General features: G+C 43.6%; 1 protein-coding gene and 1 non-coding gene across 3 annotated transcripts in view; one reads left to right on the plus strand and one right to left on the minus strand.

Annotated features, from left to right (window-relative positions):
- The window catches only part of RAP2A (RAP2A, member of RAS oncogene family), a 51,840-nt gene that overhangs the window by 15,867 nt on the left and 15,196 nt on the right, over positions 1–20,777 (minus strand). Inside the window, exon 2 of one of the 2 annotated variants that reach the window (XM_090258316.1) lies at positions 14,903–15,381. The exons of the other annotated variant lie outside the window; for it this stretch is intronic. Within the exon in view, the coding sequence (XP_090114442.1) occupies positions 15,144–15,381 (238 nt within the window). The 3' untranslated portion in view covers positions 14,903–15,143. Of the gene's footprint in view, positions 1–14,902; positions 15,382–20,777 lie in introns of those variants that run through there. 2 annotated transcript variants of the gene reach the window in all.
- LOC149995851 (U6 spliceosomal RNA) lies at positions 20,228–20,332 on the plus strand. The gene has a single exon (XR_016507593.1). It is a non-coding gene; the product is annotated as a U6 spliceosomal RNA (small nuclear RNA).

The following is a 20,777-nucleotide window of genomic DNA, read 5'->3' on the forward strand; positions in this document are numbered from 1 at the left end:
TATATAATTTTATTAACCAATGTCACCCTAATAAATTCAATTAAAAAGTAAGAAATAATTATACAGTGAATACTCGTAGTGTGAGTGAATGAGAAGAAGTTTTTGTTTGTTTGTTCTGTTTTGTTTTTGTTTTAGTAGGAAATCACACGTCCCTGAACAGTGAAGGTAAATGCAGGGAGTTGCAGAAGTGAGCGGATGTATTGCCAGCAAAAACAATCAGAGCAACCACCTGTTCACGCAAGAAACGTCCGAAGCTGGAGGGAATGTTGACGAGCTTATGTGAGCCAAAACCGGCGATAATTGCTCGGAAGCAAGACCTCCAGTGCTCCGGAGGGACAGTTTGACAGTTTCATGCATTGCCATCAAGGAGGGGAAGTCAGGGAGATTAGAAAGGTGGGAGGAAGCAAGCTGATTACTGGGCAGCTGTCAAGACTCGGTGCTCTGTGGACGGTGGTCACCTTAGTAGGAGGGGTCTGGAAAGGTCTTCCAGAGGTGAGTTAACCTCAGTGCTCAGAACCACTGGGCAGGGCTAGCAAAAGGCAAACTAAGCCTTTAACTAAGCTACTTGCTTAGGGCATCACTACCCACCATGACCTGTCCCGTTAGGAATTTATGGTCCGATCACCACGTGAGCTTACTTTCTGCAGAACCTCCTTTTCATCCACAGACCAAATGAAAATGATTCTGAGGTAGCAATTGTCTGTATTTAGGCTGGAGAGAAAATTCAGCTCCGTGGGACCGTGGAAGACATTGGTGGCAAGTGAAGCAAAGGAAGGAATGGAAGAAGGGAGGGAGGGAGGAGAGTGCATTAAGGGAACAATTGGTGTCTACCCTAAATTTTTCATTCAGGTCCCCTGGGGTCAACTCCAGAGTTACTGACTTGCTCTCTCTGTGGCCACAGGAAGGCAGGGCTCTCGTTCATTTGCCTTGGTCAGCCACAAAGGTGGCCAACAATCGGAGGTCCAGCTCTTCGAGCAGTCAGTCATACAACTATTACATCTGTTCAAGAAGAAACACTAGCGTAGTTTGGTGATTCTCAACAGGGAAGGAGAGGGGTACAATCTTCAGCAGCAGGAGGTTCCAAATCAGCAGAAAGATGAGATTTTTCTACAGAGATCCATGTATAGATTTTGATGTGCTCCCTTAGGGGCGAGATCCATTTTCCTTCTTTGGAGACCTTCTACATGCAATAAAAATTGGCCCATGGAACCACGTGGGGCGTGTGAAGGATGAGAAGGCAGAAAACATGTTGAGGCATTGATTCCATGTTTTTTTTTTTCCTTTAAAAAGTCTCATTAATCTTCTTCAGTGTAGAACGGCACCTCACCCCGCTAGGTCTGTCTTTCGACACAAACATTTTTGTAACACCCAAACCTATTCTTGTGGAATGTTGTGGGTTTGTTTGATGGCTTCTGTGGGGGAGGAACAAACGTTCCCCTGCCCTCAAGGTTCTTCCGGCTGATCTAACAGTCAAGCGGCCTTGAGGCAGATTAGCAAGAGAAAATAACCAAATTTAATACATTTATACGTACGGGAATCCCACATATCTGAGAGTCAGAGACAGAAAATACATAGAAGTGTGCCCTGCCATATAGATAGGTCAAAAGAAGTCATCTCTGATAATCGCTTACTATGGGCAAAGCCCCTAATTCATCTTTTTCTAGGGAATTAAAGGGAGGCAGACATTTTTCTTGAACCTGAAGCTGAAATGGCCTTTAACGCAGAGTAGTCACTACACTTCCCCACGATGAGATTCAGGTTAGATGTCCTGGGCAAGGATACCACATGGTGTCACAGCCGAGGCCCCAATAGATTTTGATCCCACTCCTTGGAGTGCGAAGTTTTATCAGTTGGTGTCAGCTAGATTTTCCATTGAAAACCTACCTCTTTCGCTTATCAGTTAAGATGTAATTTGTGAAATAAGGCATTCAGACCATGTGAACATCCTGTTTCCTCATAACGTGTCTATCCAATAATCTTAGCAACCTTGCCTAAATTTACTTCTATGTGGGGGATTGCAAAATGATGCTTTCCTGATTCTATCAATCTTTCTGTATTTATTGACTAGTATCCTTCTATAAAAAGGTATACCAATGAATATATATAAATGAGTTATCCCCCTTTATTTTTAGTGATATTTTAAAATATAATGATGGAGTCTTGAATTCCATTTTTTAACCTGTTTTTTGTTGGACATCATATCTCTGTCTTACACACATTTCCTAAACTAGTGATCTGTGAAACACTCATCCTGTGAAATGCTCTGAGGGATAAAACATTCTGTGGTCAAATAATTTGGAGTTGGTGCATCTCCCATCTTTCTTTAAGTTACATAATACACATTAGGATATTGGAGATTTGATGTCCTATTGTAAAGAACCTGCTTAATTGTGTTTAGCCAGGTGTTTCTCAAACTTATTTGATCATGGAATCCTTTTTCCTATTCAACATAGACTTCATACTTGGTAGAATACATTTAGGAAAACACTGGTCAGGAGCGAATCTTGTCAATTAAATCTTTCAATATTTCATCAATAATATGAAATAAAGACATTCATGATGGTAGCTGTACCCCTATTTGTTCAAGAAACTTATAGGATCCCAGTCATTTTTCTACAATTATTTTATGTAGAAGGTCAACTCAGCATACCATTGAGGCATTGGAGGTCAAGAACAACCCTGAAGTAAGGAAAGGTTTCTTGAAAAGAATACAAAAATAACTAATCATAAAGAAAAGATTGGTACATTGGCTTCCTTAAAATTAAGGACCCCTGTTTATGAAAAGACTCCAACGAGGGGAAAAAGGCAAACTCCAGACTGGGATAGGATATCTACAAATACTAGAAAATAGAAAGAAATCCTCCCACCGGCCATAAAAAAGAACGAAACCTTACCATGTTTGACGGCACAGATGGACTTAGAGGGTATTATGCTACGTGAAAGAAGTCAGACGGAGACAAACATTATAGACTATCACTTACATAGGAATCTAAAGAACAGAATAAATGAACCAGGAATGTAGTAACAGACATACATACAGAGACCAAACTGATGGGGACCAGAGGGGAGGGGAGTTGGGTTACGGGGTAACAAAATCAGGAGGGACTAGAAGGTACAAATTCATAGTTACAAAGCAGGCATGGGGTTGCAAAGTAAAGCACGGGGAATCTAGTTAATAATATTGTAATTACTATCTATGGTCCCAGGTGGGCGCTTGAATTATCAGAAGGAACTCTTTATAACCAAAGGAATGTCTCTATCTGCTTGGCTGTACACCTGAAATAAATACAAAAAAGTGCTGACTATAAACTGTAATCGAAAAATAAAATTAAAAAAAAAATTCCTACCTATATACAAGGAAAAAGCAAACAATCCATTTAAACGATGGGTCAAAGACAGGTACTTCCCCAAAGGGGGTAACCAATGGCCAATAAGTGTATGAATATTCCTGACCTTAGCGAAATACAAAGTGAAATCCACCGTGACATACCAGCAGGATGACCGAAACCTCAGGGACAGCAGTAGGTATGCGTGTGGGTGTGTGGTGTTGGCAGATACCGTGAGGCACCGCCCGGAGCTCCTTTCTCAATGCGGCGATTGTTCCCAGCTGCTGAGAGTGCAGACGGCTTCCAGCTCCCATCCTTCAGCGGTTAGGCTGCATCTCATTCAAGGTCACAGCGGCAGGTGCGTGGAAGGCACAGAGGTTGCAGCTCCACGTGTCCCTCTGTCCAGTTCACTCCCTGTGACTCCCTTAGGTGGGAGCTGGTCCCAGTGCACTCTGCCCTAAACATCCCGCCCAGGAAACTCTGTGGCAGAGCCTGCTTCTTGGGGAGCCCATGCGGTGACGTGACCCCACTGAGTTCTCACACACTGCTTGTTACCGTGTAAATTGGTTCCACCGCTGGGGCCAGGTGTCTATTATAACTTAGCAATCCCACTCCCAGGTATTTATCTAGGAGAAATGAACATTGTGTCTGTCCACCAAAAGTCATCTACAAGATCGTTCATACCAGCTTTATTCATAAGAGACCCAAACTGGAGACAACCCAAATACCCATCAATTGTAGATTGTATAAATAAACAGGCATGCGTATATACTGGAATCCTATATAGCAAAAAGGAAGAACCAACTGCTGCTATATCTGACAGGATGGGTAACTGTCACAGACGCAATGCTGAAAAAAAGAATGCAGACACAGTATGTACATAAAAGAGCACATACTGTGTAATTTAATTTATACAAAACTCAAGAACTGGCCAAACTAACCCATGGTGGTAGAGGCAAGAACAGTGTGATCATAGGGGTGTGGGTATTAGAAGGAGCATGAAGGGGCCTTTTGGGTGTCAGAAATGTTCTACATCTTGAGGTGGTCGTGGTTCCATATGTAAAATTTCACTGACATGTACACTTAAGTCTTGGGCATCTTCCTACAGGTAGGCCGTGGGGGTCAGTTAAACAAACAAACCTCAGACTAGTAGCTTCATTATTAACCCATCGCAGATTAACTGATTTGTAGACTAAATTTGGTTAAGGTGCTATTGCGACCTATGCTCACGGTCCAGGAATAGTGAGGTAGGTGGGCGTGGGGTTGGTAACTGGTAGTCCTGTGGAGTTCTTTGACTGGCTCCTCTGCAGCAGAGAGAACCAGTCTTTGGAATTGGGTGGTCTGGTGGGGGAGGAGAAGTTTGTGCTTTTCCAAAGAGTCCCTCCCATTTAGATATCTACCACCAGATCTTATCAGCTGCTTCTTTATTGCCCAGACTCCCTGGGAGAAAGTCTCTAGGAAGAAAGATAATCTCATTTCATGGGCCTGTTAAAATAATCCATAAACCAGGTAACCAAGTAAACCCAGGAAATTGACAATAAATCTACCGTCACCTGAGATTTAAGCTGCGTTGTTACTGACGATTACGAACCAGCTTTACAAAGAAAAAAGAAAGGAATCAGATGCTGAATATTTTTCAAATCAATTTTATTCATTTGTCTTAACCTTGATCTAGAGAGGTTATAGATTCTCATGGCTCAGAAAGTCCACTTCCTCCCTTAATCATTAAGCGCTTAGGACGCCAGACTCTGGTCAGTATCAAACTGTCTTAAGAACAAAGTCCCAGGTCTGAGGACCACAGAGACAGAGTGGCTCAGGCTAAAGATAACATTCTTGAGGTCAGTTATGTTTCAGCCCCAGGCCCCTGAGCGCAAAACAATGCCGCTGACCACACCCTCATGAAACTAGACAGTGAGGCCCTGGCGGACGGACGGACGTCAGGGCCCGATGAAACCATCCCTACACCCTGCCCAGCCCCAGTCAGTCAGTACAGCCCACAACCCCAACTCCTTTAGTGCTGCGATTATTTTTTCCCTACGCAGCCCATCTCCTGGCTGCCATTGGAGAGCCAGCTTCTTTTTAGCACTAGCTGACCTGTGACTCTGGGTTTGGTACCATTTCCTCAGCCAATAAGCCTCTCCTTTCTTTGCTGCAAACTCCTATTCGCACTTGACTGGGCTTTGAGGCACGCAGGTGGATGGACCCCCTAAAGAGATAACAAGCTAACGCTCCAACCCTCCCACCACCGCTGCAAATATCGCAGTAACTCTCAGGATCCACCAATAAAAGAATATTCTGTTGCAATGCTGGTCTATTGTTTTATTAAACAATTAATTTCCTTTGAGTTCTGCACTGGTATAGCAGATGCATATTTGGGAAATTGTTTTGCTTTAATGAGGAAAAAATTCAACTTAACTTATGCCTATTTAATATTCAATACTTAAGTATAATTAGTTTCTGCCTTTCTAGTTAGCACTGTACTTGATGAGGATCTCCCACATGTCTGTGGTGCACTGGCCATTTTTTCTAAATATTCTGGTACAATGAGGGGAGAGGAGAAATCAAAATTAAAATAAATGGGAAAAAAAGGGTATGTAGTGAAATCCTTAGACTATAGATCATAATTCTCTACGGAGACAGTATGATATAAAATTTATAATAGTGTATTATAGGTGGCCTTCTAAGAGGGGTCTATGGACCTCTGCCTTCTGGTACCCACTGCTGTGTTAGCCAGGGTTCTCCAGAGAAATCGACCGGTAGGATGCTTTTATCCTTCCTTCCTCCCTCCCTCCCTTCCTTCCTCCCTTCCTTCCTTCTTCCCTTCCTTCCTCCCTCCCTTCCTCCTCTTTTACCTATCATCTGTCCATATATTAAAAGATTTATTGTAAGGAATTGGCTCATGGGCTTCCGGAGGCTGGCAAGTCCCAAGGCCTGCAGCGTGAGTCAGCAAGGGGAGCCCTAGATGAGCCAGCGTCTCAGTGCCAGCCTGAGTCTGAAGGCCTGAGGACCAGGAGAGCTGTCCCAGTCCCAGGCCGGCGGGCTGCAGGTCCGGGAAGAGCCAATGTTCCCGTTTGAGTCTGAACGGAGGAAAAAGCCAGCATCCTAGTTTGACGGTTACGGGGCAGGGAGGAAGGTCAGCTTTTTTGTACCGTTCAGGACTTCAGTGGACTGGAGGAGGCCCACCCACATTAGGAAGGGGAATCTTGTGTTACTCCGTCGATTGATTGCAATGTTCATCTCTTCCAAAAATACAGAAACACCCAGAAAAATATTTGATCAAATAGCTGGGTACCCCATGGCCCAGTCAAGTCGACACATAAAATGAACCATGACAAAACTCTTGTGTATTCTCTTCCTTTTGAGCGGGGGCTGAACTTAGCTACTGGCTCGCTTTTAACTACGAGGCTAGGGCGGAAGTGGTGAAGTCTTTCTGAGACTAAAACACAAGATGGTGACTCTGTCTTGCTCACACACCTCTCTGGCTCTCTCACGTCCTCACGAGGATAAAGCCAGCCGCCCCGCTGTGAGCTGCCCTGTGGTCAGGCCCCTGGGGGTAGCTTGAAGTGCACCCACCTGGAGTCCAGCCATTGGGGCCCACAGCTTGAGGGCCTCCTTGTGAGTGACCTGGATTCCTGACCCACAGAAACGGCAAGATATTAAATGTTGGCTGCTTTAAGATGCTAAGTTCCGGGGTCATTTGTTACATAGCAAGAGATAACAATCACAGAGAGGATAATGAACTGAAAGGCAGAGAGAATGGCAACACGTAGCGTCCACGGAGGAGAAAGGCCCTTGAACTCTACTTACAAGAAAGGCGGTGTTGGGCTCCGGTGGAGGAAACGCTGCCTTCCCACCTGGATTTGTGTTCCCTTTTTCTCTGTCTCTTCCACTCTTAAGAGGAGGCCGACTGCGGGAGGGTGAGGGGATCAAGCCCCCCTTAGCCAGAGTAGTGGGCTCTGCAGACGGCCCCCTCCAGACCAAAGGCCAGGGTTGCTCTGCTCCCCGCTCTTTTCCCATGGGAGGCGAGCTGAGTCTGGAGGCAGTATCCTGGGAGCGTCCTGGGCCTGGGGGCCCTCCGTCCCTCTCCCTCAGGACCCGGCAGATAGATGGCCGAGATACCGGATCAAATGCTCTTCCCCCTAACTTTCGGTTCTTATCACTAGCAGAGGTGCTCTGGCCTTTCTTTGCATCTCAGGGGCGAGATTCAGTATTTGGATTCACGCTCCAAGACGGAAGGAGACCGAGGCCTGCGGGTCTGCTTCTCATGCCAGGCTCCTCGGCAGCCTGAGTCTGGGGGGTCTGGGCAGCATGCTGGCTTCTCCACGGCAGCTTTGAAATGACAGCTCCGGCAAGTCATTGCTGTCCCTCACCCTGGGCTCTTAGGGTGTGTGTGCGTGGGTCATTGTGTGAGAGCGGGTACGCAGAAGCTTGTACCCACCCCTCGGGGATGGCATGGGGATAAGATTCAGGGGTTCCTGAATACGTCAGCCAATGTTTTCTAAGTGGTACCCCAAGTCATCACTCCCTGACGTGGGCTGAGGTCAAGGGCACTGGGGAGTCACAGTGCAATGGGGTGGGTACTATGGGAATGAGGTTCAGGCTGCTATCTGCTAAGAAAAGACCCTCCCGTGTGAATTGGCCTAGGATTAGACATATGGTCTGGCCTATACCTACTGGCTTTAAGAACATTCATTGTTTTAGACTTGATTTTTTTCTTGCTTTTATCTTTCTTTCTTCTTCTTCTTAACCTTTCTCAAAAAAGAAATCTCTGAGGGCCAAGGTTAAGTATAGGTCTGAGCAAAGTGGACAGAGACCACCTTGCTTCCCCCCCTCTCCATTAGAGCTCTGAGGTTCACAAACCCACACCCGGACACAGTCCTCACAGAAGGGTTTCTAGGGCAAATATCGAACAGCAACATTTCCCAAATTTTGCTCCAGAGCTTGCTACTCCGTGCTATATGAAGAAAGGACCCTGGGTTTAGTTTTAGAAACATCAGTGGAATTTTTCAAGGCCTTTTCCTAGATGTGAGATGTATTATGCAGAGTTTTCCAAACTTCCTTGACTCTAGAATCACTTCCTGCAAAACGTCTCATGGTAAAAGACCTCTTCAGAACACACTTGGGGTAAAACTTATCCAAACAAATAAACAATGTCCATGTGTGCTGGACCATCTCAGGGGCAGATCTCCCTCTGGAAGCTGGGGTCACAGGCTGGAGGCCTTGGCTTTCTCACTTTCTTACCATGTAGACATGACTGAGGACTAAATAAAGGAAGACCCCAGTCAATTGGGTTCACGCTCGCTTATTTGTTCTTACTCAGATTTCATGATTCTCTTCACAGAGATTCTATTCTCTTTCCACTAATAGTATACGATTTCTTGGCTTCAGTAGTTCCCCACTAAACAACGATTTATTTCAATTGCTCCAAGTATATGTGAATCACTCCTCATTCCGTAGAAGCATCTTAGAAAATGCTTTCCAATCCTGATATTTTAAACTAAAATTCTCACTAAAACCTAAAAATATCTACTCTTGAACTGTAGGCATGGATCCAGGATTTAGGCTTCAGGGTGGGAGCTGATATATAGATCCCTCTGATGCCCTCAGCTTTGCTTCTGTCCCCACACTAGCTCAGTGTCCCCAGTGTCCACCCTCCAGGAGCCAGCCCCCTGCACATCCTGTTAGCCCACTTCCTAGGGCGCAGAGTCCTGGAGCTGCACGTGTGATCCACCCCCACTCATTGGACAGGCGCCTCCAATTCCCAGGATGGAAGCGCTCAGGCCGGTCATTCGGGCTTTGGAAAGAGCCGAGCCAGCGGCAGTGGCCCTGCGCTGCTCCCGGCACTTCGTCTTGGCCTGCGTTACCGCGGCTCTGGTGTGCCAAAGCAGAGAAGATTACTTCTTGCCAGTGGGTTCATGGGTTTCTGCTTGAGGGAAAGGGAAAGGAAAGGGTTCAAACATGCAGTCTATAGCACTAGTCCTGGCTCCTGGCCTTTCCCGTAGCCTCAAGCAGATACACATGACGTGTGGCTTTTGAGAGGTGAATAGGTCATGAGGGTGGGGCCCCATGGTGGAATTAGTGCCATCATGAAACAGGTCTCAGAGAGCGGCCTTCTCTCTTACACTGAGGGAGGTTGCAGGGAGAAGTCAGCAGCCTCCAACCTGCGGACGGGCCCTAACCAGGCACATTTGCTGAGTTCACATCACGGGCTTCCCAGCCTCCAGAAGGGCAAGAGGTGAACGCTTGCTGTATGAGCCACCCAGACCATGGTATTTTGTTACAGAGGCCAAAACGGACTAGGATGCTTTTGATATCAGGTGTCACGTATACGTGCCTATTTGTATGTAGTTGTACCAAGTCTGACAACATAGGAGTGACTCTCAATGAGTAACAGCTGAATGAGCCTGGAAGGCATGGGTGTCATTTCACTCAAAGAATGAACAGTAGGGAAAAGGTGACTTAAAGTTAACTCTGCCCCCGTGGTTAGCTGAGTGACCTTGGGGGATTCTTTGTTAGTATTTACAGCCAGTTTCCCACGAGTGACATGGAGTTTTTCACCCTTCACCTATCTGTATGTATATGCACACAAAGATGTTGAGAAGAATTTACAAATGTTAACGTGGTAGATTGGGGGTGTGGGAATTGGGTGGCTTTTTCCTTTATTCTTTGTAGTTTTCACTGATATCTAATTTTTAAAGGTGACCATGTAAGTTTTATCCCAAATATTGTCATTGTAAAACTGTAATCATGTGATAAAACAACGAAATATTTAATACTTTTGCACCTTTGAAATAGGAGCTTAAAAAAAAAAAATTCCCCTAAATCAAGTATCATTTCTTCAGTTCCTTTTTTCCTAATTGGTGTGCACTTAAAAAGGTCTTTGTATTTAATCTTTCAAGTAGATAGTCTTCTACCTTCTCCACTAATAAGTCCTGGAGGAATCCTGAGGCAGTAACATGAGGAGGACCGTTCTAAGAAAATAGCAAAAGAAATAACGCACCACCTTACCTGAAAGAGCAGCAGATCTTTTAAAAACATTATAGTTCAAAAAAAAAAAAAAAAAACAAAAAAACCCAAACCAGAAAACAAACCATTTAGTTAATATTGAAAAATGTAACACCAGTTCAAATGAGCCATTGTTCAAATGAAATGCCATTAAGTTTCATTAGTGTTTATATGGAAACATGGATGTTTGAAATTAAGGAACAAATCAGAGGCCAGCAGCTTGTTCAGGGAGTTGGTAATAACAGTCTGCCTCACAGGCCACAAAAGTCAGATGGGTTGCAAATTAGGTAGCACTCCGCTCCTTCAGCTGTTTGTAAGTCCATCTGTGGACCACCACCAACCATCAGCCGTGTCATTTGGGAGAATGCCCAAATATTTTTCAATCACAAAGAAATTCTCCCAATTGAAATTAGAATTTGATCAATTTAAATCCTTTACAAATGCCTCCGATGAGAATAAAAAGCTAACTGGCAGATATTTATCTGTTATACTAAAATACAGGCACATTTTCCTAATTTAAATGTTTGAGTTTTTGTCTACAGGGCCTCTGTTCTAGTCATTCAGATTATTCTTATATCCCAGAACAATGGAGCTTCTGAACCGGTGGAATGTGGCCAGGGGGATTTCAACACAGTTTGAAGGCAACACAACCAAAAGGCATAGTTTAAATTGGCTGAGGGCATGAATGGGCTCCTTATCAGAGCAGCTGAAGCTGTTTGTAATGAGCAGCATCTGTCAACAGTCAAAGGGCCCCATATAGAACAGGCAGGTCCTACAGCCCCACAGAGCAGCAAGCTCTGGCTCCTGGCACCTCAGACCACACAAGACCTAAACAGAAGGATGGTTCGGAGAGATCACCGGAACACTGATACACTTAGGTGATGCGAGCAGGACCATAAAGCAACTGCTAATGAATGTGATCCAGAACAATTCTGTTAACATTCACGGTGAGACTTCAAATTAGCCAGCTTGTGTTAGAAATACAAAATACAGTATAGGAGATAAGTTTATATCTGTGATTACTGATTTTTAAATCTTTCTTGTTATTTTCCTTTATAAAGGGTATGAAAATGATTACTAATCTCCCTTTTTAGGGGATAAAGTCTCAATTTTATTCAGCTCGACTGTCTCTGTGTGAAGAGTTTTCAGTTCATATGGTGGCCAATTCTAGTTGATCTTGTATATATTAAAAACATTTCAATCATGAACATGTACAAACCAAATAAAATCCAGAGGAAATTTCATTAAATAAATTTATTTGTTAAAATAATTTAACTCCAAATACAACTGTTGAATTTGCATTGAGTTATAACCACAATTCACGTTTTAATTGAAATGTCAAGGTTTAACAACTGTCATTGTTACAAAACAATCAACTGTTGTTCAATTTTAAACGGTCAGTTGTATTAGAGCTCAACAATTAACTGTGAACTATATTTTTCTCTGGGAAACCCCGAATCAATAATGATAAGTCTGTTTCCAAAACCCACTGCAGTCATTCTTGAAACCCTGATCAAGTTTTAATAGATGCACAAGGACATGTTAATTAAAAAAAGGACAGACCCCCAGACGCTTTAGGATCTGATTGGCTGAGGAGACCATTAAAGCTTACCCAGTGCTAACACAAGACTACTGAGGACAAAAAAACGAAACAAACAAACGAAAACCCGACAGCAACAAACAAAAGAAGCGCCTTAATGTTCGCACGTACACAGACAAAACTCTCTCTCACCCGGCGGCTCGTGAAAGCAAATAGCAGACATCCTTAGGCAACATTTTCTTACAGAGGAAAGCAAATATCAGTAGTTTTACCACAGAAGAGTGATGGCAACTGTCGTGATTAAGAGTCAAGTTCAGTTCTCATTCCACAAACCAAAGGAGAAAATCATCAAAGCACCTTTCGGAGTGTAAGAAAGATTTCATGTAATACTTTTGATCAGATGCTGGCTTGTGTTGTGTAAGCTGAACAAAATGAAAAGTATCAGTTACCATTGCTATCACAGCTTAGGAGAACCCCAAAAGTTGCAACATAAAAGAAAAAAGAAAACTTTAACAAATGCCACCTTTGTATAAAAGTAAAACAAGGCAAAACAAAATAAAATAAAAAAACCTTCTCATAATAGCTTTAAAAAAAAAGTGGGTCTTTGGATCAAACCATAATAGTTTTAAGGCATGTTAGAAAAACTTCCCCGTATCTAGATGCTAGTCTGATCAGGGCATAAAATAAAGAGCGACACAAGGTCACCGGCTCTTCTCTGTAGCCTCTATTATTTCCTGTGCCAACAAATTTCATCGTTCGGCTTTTAAGCTTTTCCTTAACGTCCCGACAGACGTACCCGCTCCCGCAGAGTTACGTTCACCCCGGGAGAAATGCCCACAGTAAGAGCACGCGAGGGCTCCCCCGGTTCAGCCTGGGTATCTCTGATGCTCCGTCACTAAATAGGGAGGAAGCACGGTGATTGGCGGCCCGGTCAGTGACCATGAACATCTTTACAGTAAACGCCTACCTCCTGTCTGGCAGAGACGCCTCCAACCAAAGCCCCAATTTTTAGATCATCTTTTCCCCCTTACATTTTGCCATACCTTCCAGATTGTTAAACTGATTTTTCTTGTCTTCGGAGCAATCCGTTAGGTAAGACTGAAGGATTTTTAATGTTTCTAATAGGCAACCGTAGTTCCTATTAAATACGGAATTCTAAAAAAAACAGAATCATTTTGGTGGTTAAAGGCTTCAAAATTCAACCAAGTCACTAACAAATATTTCTGTTTCAGGAGGTAAATCATACTTCCAGAACTCCTGATTTCTCTACACACTGAGTCAGATAAACTTTTACACAAGGAAATTTGCTTCAATAAAATTGGTTAGAAGCCTTTATCCGATAAACAAGGTGCTTCATAATTGGGGTTTATTAAAAAAAACCTCTACAGAAGAATGCAAATATTCACAATGGAAAGACTTTTGACCACCATGGCTTGGTTTTACCCACACACCTGTCTGCTCACCTAGGAGAAGTTACTGTCCACTCTTTTCCTGTCCTTTAAGCGTAATGCCAGTTTACTAAACACCTGGGTGGGGGTGGGGTGCGGGGAGGGGGCTACCAGTGATTTCAGTGATGTATAACAAACAAATAATTTAAAACAAAATGGTGTTTCTGATACACTACGTTCTGCAACACAGATTCTCAGTACAGGCGATTATCTCTGACTTGTGCCAATTCTTAGGAACAGTAAACACACATGCACACACAGACATACACTATTCTCTCAGTTACACGCGTAAGACCAGAGGTTACTTGCACAGGAGTGTGACGCCAACAGAATGTGGGCAGCTCACAGGCGCAGTGATATTGCAGTTCTGAAGGCCAAGTTTATCGCCAGAGAACCCGCTCAGGGTGCTCTTTAGCATGTGGAGCTCTGAAGTTAGTTACAAACTCTCTACATTTAATTGTAAAACTTAGGCCCAGTTTCTTCCTGTGCCGTTAGTCATGCAAATGACAAATACTCTGTTGCCAAGAAAAGCAGAAATGTCAGAGCTGGAGCACCTTTTCAAAACAAAATATTCTCTAGCTTTATTTGCCACTTCACTAATCAGGGCAAAACTGTTACAAGAAAATCTTTATATACTTCTCCTGGAAAATTAAAGATAAAAGATTTTTTTTTTTTTGTCCCTTACCTTCCACTCTGTAATTTATGTTCTACTTTCAAGCCCAAATGATTTCAGGTGGTTATTCAATCTTTTTTAAATGCCTGCAATAAAGCTCTGCTACAGCAAATTTGATTCTGAAAGCAGGTTGACCAAGAATCACACCACAACCATAGCCCTTAAAGGCAAGAAGGAATTTGCCGCTTTAACAAACGTAAAAATGCAAGACATCTGCACTGTCCTGTGAGGTTTCTGCGCACGGGAACATGTGGACACGCCATGGCTTCATTTTCCTTACGTGATGGTACGAGCTCGCCTGCTTGCCAGGACGCTGCTGGGTAGCAAGGCTGGGCAGTAGCTTGGCACCCCAGTTGCTTCCTTCTTGTTCAGCAATGTAACAAAGAACACCCCTGCTTGGTGAACAGAGGGCGGGTCTGGGGTTGTAAAGCGCATGGAACCCTTGTGAGAGCCCCCGTTTCCTGTGGCAAAGCAGGTACTTTTACACATTCTACAGCCGGATTGTGTTTTTACACAACCTGTTTCGACTTTCGCTCTATCAAGGATGGATGCATGAGTTAGTGCTGTCTCACAAATTAGGATAACATCTACAACTAAGCGGCGGCTTGGAGAAACAGAAACGTGCCAGCTGAGCAAGACTCTCCCTGTGACGCTGCCGGCAGGCCAGCGATCGGCTTACTGGACGCAATACAGTGGTTAGAAGCACTTTCTCAGTTCCTGAAGTTCGGTACTCTCGTAGGAAAATATTTCTCCTTTACTTATTTATTTTTTTAAAGAAGATAAAATATTTTAATCGTAGTGGTCATAGGAGTTCTTCTGGTTTCTCTCTCGATGACTTTCTAATTTATACAAGAGTTGCTTCGGTCAGCTCAGCGGCACCGCCGTCAGGACATTCAAAGGCGAGCGACCACCCCGGAGACCGGCTACGCTTCGAAGCTGCAGGTGCGTCGAGGAGCCTGAGGACAACGGCGAAAACTGTAGTTCCTGAACCCAAATGTGACTCGGGGACATCGACGGACAATCACTGCTGAATTCTGGGTGAGGGCTGCTGTTACACTGCAGATTCTCGCCACCCATCCTGCACACGCCGCAGGCGTTTGTGTCGCCCGTGACGCTGGGCAAATCCTGTCCCGGAGAGCCTTTTCCGAACGCTATTGGATGTTACACGCGGAACAGCACGGGTCGTCTTTGTCGGGCTGCGCGGCGTAGTTCATCTGCCTCACGATCTCTGCAAAGAGCTCGTCCACCATCGTCTTGCTCTTAGCAGAGGTCTCCATGAAGGGGCAGCCCCACTCCTCCGCGAGGGCTCTGCCCTCGCTGGCTGACACTTCCCTCTCACTCTCCAGGTCCACTTTGTTCCCCACCAAGATGACCGGCACTTTCTCATACCTATGGCAGAAGAAACCAAACACACATCCATTCAAAAGTTAGCACAAGGTTCAGCAGGTAAAATGCATTTTTTCCTTTTTCACTATATTCTACTATAGATGCTCTCTTTAGCTGTGTGAAAAATCATCTGTCCCACTGGCTTGACATCTACCTGAGGGCATTTAGAAGCTGCTCCCATAGTGGGTCATAAATGGGTTTTCCAAAAGGATGTTTTTAATCCACCAGTTACACATCCTCCAAGGCGCGCACTCTCTCCCTCCTGGGAGCACGCCCACGCCTTTCTTCCCTCTCAGGGGAGGATCTCCTAAACTCTTAGTCGCCACGAGACATGCAACCAGGGGAGCAGCGGGCAGCAGCAGCTCATCCTGGGCTTACCCCCTGACCCTGTGTCCAAGGCCCCTTTTCTCTGACTTCCCAGGGTGTCAAAGCAACCCCACCCCGACTAGGCTTGCTTCTTTCCTATAGTGTTTCTAGGGAGCCCAAGCAGCCCCACCCAGGCTCTCTCCTGTTGTGTCTTCTGCCCTGGGTCCTTCCTTATTTCACTGTCCCAGCTTTAATAAATGTACTCTCAAAAATTAAAAAAAAAAAAAATCAATTTACCTTTCCAGATGTACTTGGGAAATTATTCTCAGAATAAATCCTCTTAGATTAATTTAAACATTTTTCACGGTAAGAGATGCTTACTCAAAATTTCACTTGCTGAGGTAGTAGCCCTACCAAGTGAACAGTCTATCACTGACAAGTGTGTTACTATGCTCTCTAATATACAAAACTAATCATGTTCTAATGGTTCCCAAATAAGAAAAAAGCTCGTAGAAATCATTAGGATGGAAACCATCAAACGAAGCTACACTCCATCCCTTTACAAACTTACACATTATCCAGCTGAAAGATAATTATGGTTCTTTCAGCCTGGCAAGGGTTAAGCATTTCAGTCAGTAGCTATATCTGATGTTCTCCCTTCCTTTCACTACCAACTAGGATAGGTGTGCTATAGGCTGAATGTTTGTGTGTCTCCCTGCAACCCCCAATTTATATGTTGAAACCTAAATCCCAATGTAATTGTACTTAGGAGGCTGGCCTTTGGGAGGTGATTAGGTCATGGCAGGGGGGCCCCTCATGAATGGGATCAGTGCCCGTGTAAGAGACACCCTTGCCCCTACAGCCATTGGGGACGCAGCAGAAGATGACCAGCTGTGAACTAGGGATGTGGCCCTCACCAGACACTGAACTTACAGTGGCTTTGACCACAGACTTTCTGGCTCCAGAAGTGTGAGCGAGAACTTTCCGTGGTCAAGCCACCTACGTGGGATGGCATTTTTGTTAGAGCAGCCAGACTGGACTGAGATCAGGTGTCTCTGAAGGCACACGTCTGGTGAAAGCTAAACCAATAAAGATAACAAATGTGAAAAGAACAAGCAAAAAGACCTTAACTCACTGGGGAACCTAAAGATCATTCTTTCTACAATGATTACTCACTGTATAAAAATACATGGTGTTCCTCTGCATATTTACTATTCTTATTTACGGTTGTTCTAGGCAATGTCGGTGATATATTTTCTTCATAAGGCTATCGATTTTACTTTAAACATCATTGTAAAAGATTTTTGTGATTTTAATATAAATCAATGTGTGTCTATGCGTGTGTACTTCCCCTTTGCGATTTTAATATAAATCAATGTTTGTTTATGCACGTGGACTTCCCCTTTGTGATTTTAATATAAATTAATGTGTGTCTATGCGTGTGTACTTCCCCCTATGCAGAATGCATCTCTGATTCACAAAGGAAGAAAACTGCGAAACTGCAGACAAGTGGTACACATGTGACTGCAAACAGCTACTGGCCAGGAGAGAAAACGACACAGTCAAGGTGGACTGAGACAGGCGTCGTATAGAATTTTTATCATTCGGGAAAAACAGGCAGGTAGTTAATGCTGGCGCCATTACTTCCACAGTTTCATCATCGTTTCAAGATGGCTCTCTCCACTCACCCTAACTTGTGAAGCAAACTATATTCCCAACAGAATCTCACTTCTTTTTGGCACTAGATCAAACCAAGAGCGGTCTCAACGTGAGGGCCTATTACAGGCAGTGTGCCATGCAGCGATCTGAAATACAAACGCATCTTTAAAACCCAGCGGGGAGAGCACCATTCAAGGTGAACTCTAGAATTTGGATATTACCACCTTGCAGGAAACACATCTGGTCAAGTCCAACTTATAGCAAAGGATTTATATGAATTTACTGGGTATCAACTGCCCTGTGCTTTGTGACCTCAGGTCACAATGAGAGCCCGAACAGATCACAGGCTTTTACACAGCTTCTAGGGCTATCGCATGCAATCAGTCACGTGTTGTCCCCCCGAACCCCGGCGCACAAACGGTGGCGAGAGTGAAGCTGCCTTACAAACCCCGTACAGCGGCGGCTTCGCGCGCAAGCCCTCTTGACCTGCCATACAGAGAAGCGGCACACGGAGCCCACACGGCCAGTCCTGCCAGGACGGTGTCCGGTCCTGATCTGTTTTACTTGCAAAGACGTAACCGCATTTCACTTTTCTTACGAGTATATATACATATATATATGAGCATGATTACAAAATGTATTAATAGATAAACTAGTTCCTTGAAGCAGTTCTGCTTAAGGCACTGAACGAAACATCAGAAATGCTGCTCTGAGTGTCACTTAGCTGCAAAACGCTGATGGGACTCTCAGTGAGGCGGCTTCGGAAATACGAACAGCTAGCAGACTCTGATGTGTTTATCAGGGGACCTTATGTTTTCTCCATTTTTGTAACTGTCCTGATATCTGTATATGTGTTTGTATGTGTACATGAGTATTTTATTTTGGTTGTGTCTAAACCTGGCTGATCATCAAAATAACTTGATAATAAAAATATATATATATATGGATGTCCAGGTCTTATTATAGCTATTGAAGCTGGATTTGTGGGATCAGGAAGAGCCTGTTTAAAAAAAAAATACACACACACACACACACCTATAAGCACTGAAGACTAACTGTGAAGTTCAGCAGGGTTTAGGGGTCACTGGCCTTTATCTACTACTTTGTGACCCCAAACGACAGTGCATGCATATAGTTCACAGTTTTATATTATGGCAGGTCCAGGATCAATTCCTTCTTCCTTTCATTGATTCACCAGTGATGACTCGCAGACAGATCCCAGCATTGTCACCATCTTTCATTCCTTTTGAGGGTGTTACAGTGTAACACTAAAAGGCCACCCTTCGTGTGAATTTAATCACGCTGTTTGTCTTAGTTACTCTCTCATAAGCAGCTCGAAATACAGTTCTCTTTGAATTGAGAAATGAGAATCAAAGATTTTTACAGGTTCCTGTTTGATCCTCCACCTGTTGTTAAAAATCTCACCCACCGAGAGTCTCAAGGCAAGATGTGCGGACACTTGATGTTCCAACCCCTTCCACGACAACCTTCCCAATGGCTGTGTCTGAACATCTGTAGTGACACCACCCTCGCATCCCTGGCTACACATCTGTCCTTCCTGCCAGTTCTGTTAAATGCTAGTGTTAAAAGTTTCCCCATCTAATGAAGGAGCTGTAATCTGACATCTTGTCCTTCCTTCTCCTAGGGTCTGGTGCTTTTACCCTTTAGAATATAGAAATCTTTTCTCCAAAATGAAGGTAGGTTTTCTTCCTTTTCTCCCTTCTCCAACTAAATAAATAATACTTAATAATACTTAATAATAATACTTACAAGTAATACTTAAGATGAAAATAAAGAAACATTCTTACTCTCACCTCCCTTAGAATAATCACTATAACTACTTCAGTGTAGAACCCTTCAGACTATTTTTTATACCTATCCATATAAACACAGATGTAAATTTTTATAAAAAATACCGTACCTATTTACTAGCTTCAATTTTCATTCACTATCACAGAGCTTTCCATTTCAATATATGCTATACATTGTGTTAGCAGTTAAGCAGGATTCCATTTTATAGAATCTATGCTATAACTGCACCATAATTTAATCATTCCTTGCCCATTAATGCACACAAAGGGTTGCCACCCCTCATTTTTTTCACTAATGTAAACAACGACCCAATGAATTGTGCCTAGAAGTGTGACTTCTGTCCCAAAGGTACCCATCCTATGTGAGTGCAAGTGTGTTTCTGAAACACCCTTTGAACCAGAAACATCTCATTTCTAGGTCAGTTCATCAGATCGCTGCTCACCCCCCCCCCCCAAACACACACAGAGTCTCAGTGGACACCCAGAGATCTATACCGACACCAGTAGTGCTTAGAGTAACAGCGCCTGCTTCCCCACCCTCGGGGCCGGTGTTTTTAATTTCTCGATGAAGTATTATGGCACTTCTGTGAAAAGACTGTTTGGGGCTGGTGGTAGAGGCTCCTACTGCAGCGTGCTGGCATAATTCACCAATATTTCTTGCAAGAAAAACATGAGCTAAGTAACACTGCCCTCTTCCTCTAAACTGACTTGTTTTGAAGTGACTAAACATTTTATCTTAAAGGGCATTTCTGGTAATTTAGCTTGAATAATAAAAGGAAGTCACGATCTTTTGCTCTGACTTTCTCTTGGTTTCAGAAAACATATTGAAGACAGAGAGACATTGTAAACATAATGTAAAAATTAAGTAAAGAGAGTAATGATACTAAAAAAATGTTCAAAGCTATCAGGGGTATCCCATATCCATGTAAGTAAAAATAATCTCCCTTCCCAGTAATCAAGAACTGGCATTTCACCAGAAGAACGAATTCCTAACACGTGACTGTGAGCGGCTGACTGATCACGACCACGCAACTCAGGCATTTCAAAGGCTGTTTTAAAAAGTCACCGTGGGAGCTCGTTTTGGCCGCACACATACTAAGACTGGGATGACACAGAGAAGCTTAGTGTGGCCCCTGCGCAAAGCTGATATGCAAGCTCGTAAAGTGTTTCGTATTTTTAAGACTATCCCTAACTTCTCAACAGAAATCTCCAGGCCTGAAGGACTGGCACAGAATATTCAAAGTGATGAAAAGCAGGGACCTACAATCAAGGTTACTCTACCCAGCAAAGCTATCAGTTAGACTCGAAGGACAGATAAAGAGCTTCCCAGACAAGGAAAAGCTAGAGTTCATCACCACCACAGCAGTATTAGAAGAAATGTTAAAGGGAAAAAAGGTAAATATTATGAATAATAAAATGGCAATAACCACAGATCTATCAATATTCAGTTTAAATGAAAATGCATTAAATGCTCCAATAAAAAAAAGGTGTGGTGGCTGAACAGAGAACAAAACAAGACCCTTCCATCTGCTGTCCATAAGAGAATCATTTCAGATCAAACGACACTCAGAATAAAAGGGAGATGCAAAAAGGTATTTCATGAAAATGAAAATAAGCAAATAA

Source organism: Furipterus horrens, unplaced genomic scaffold (assembly GCF_987537825.1).
Source record: "Furipterus horrens unplaced genomic scaffold, mFurHor1.1.pri manual_scaffold_12, whole genome shotgun sequence".
NCBI classification, from domain to species: domain Eukaryota; kingdom Metazoa; phylum Chordata; class Mammalia; order Chiroptera; family Furipteridae; genus Furipterus; species Furipterus horrens.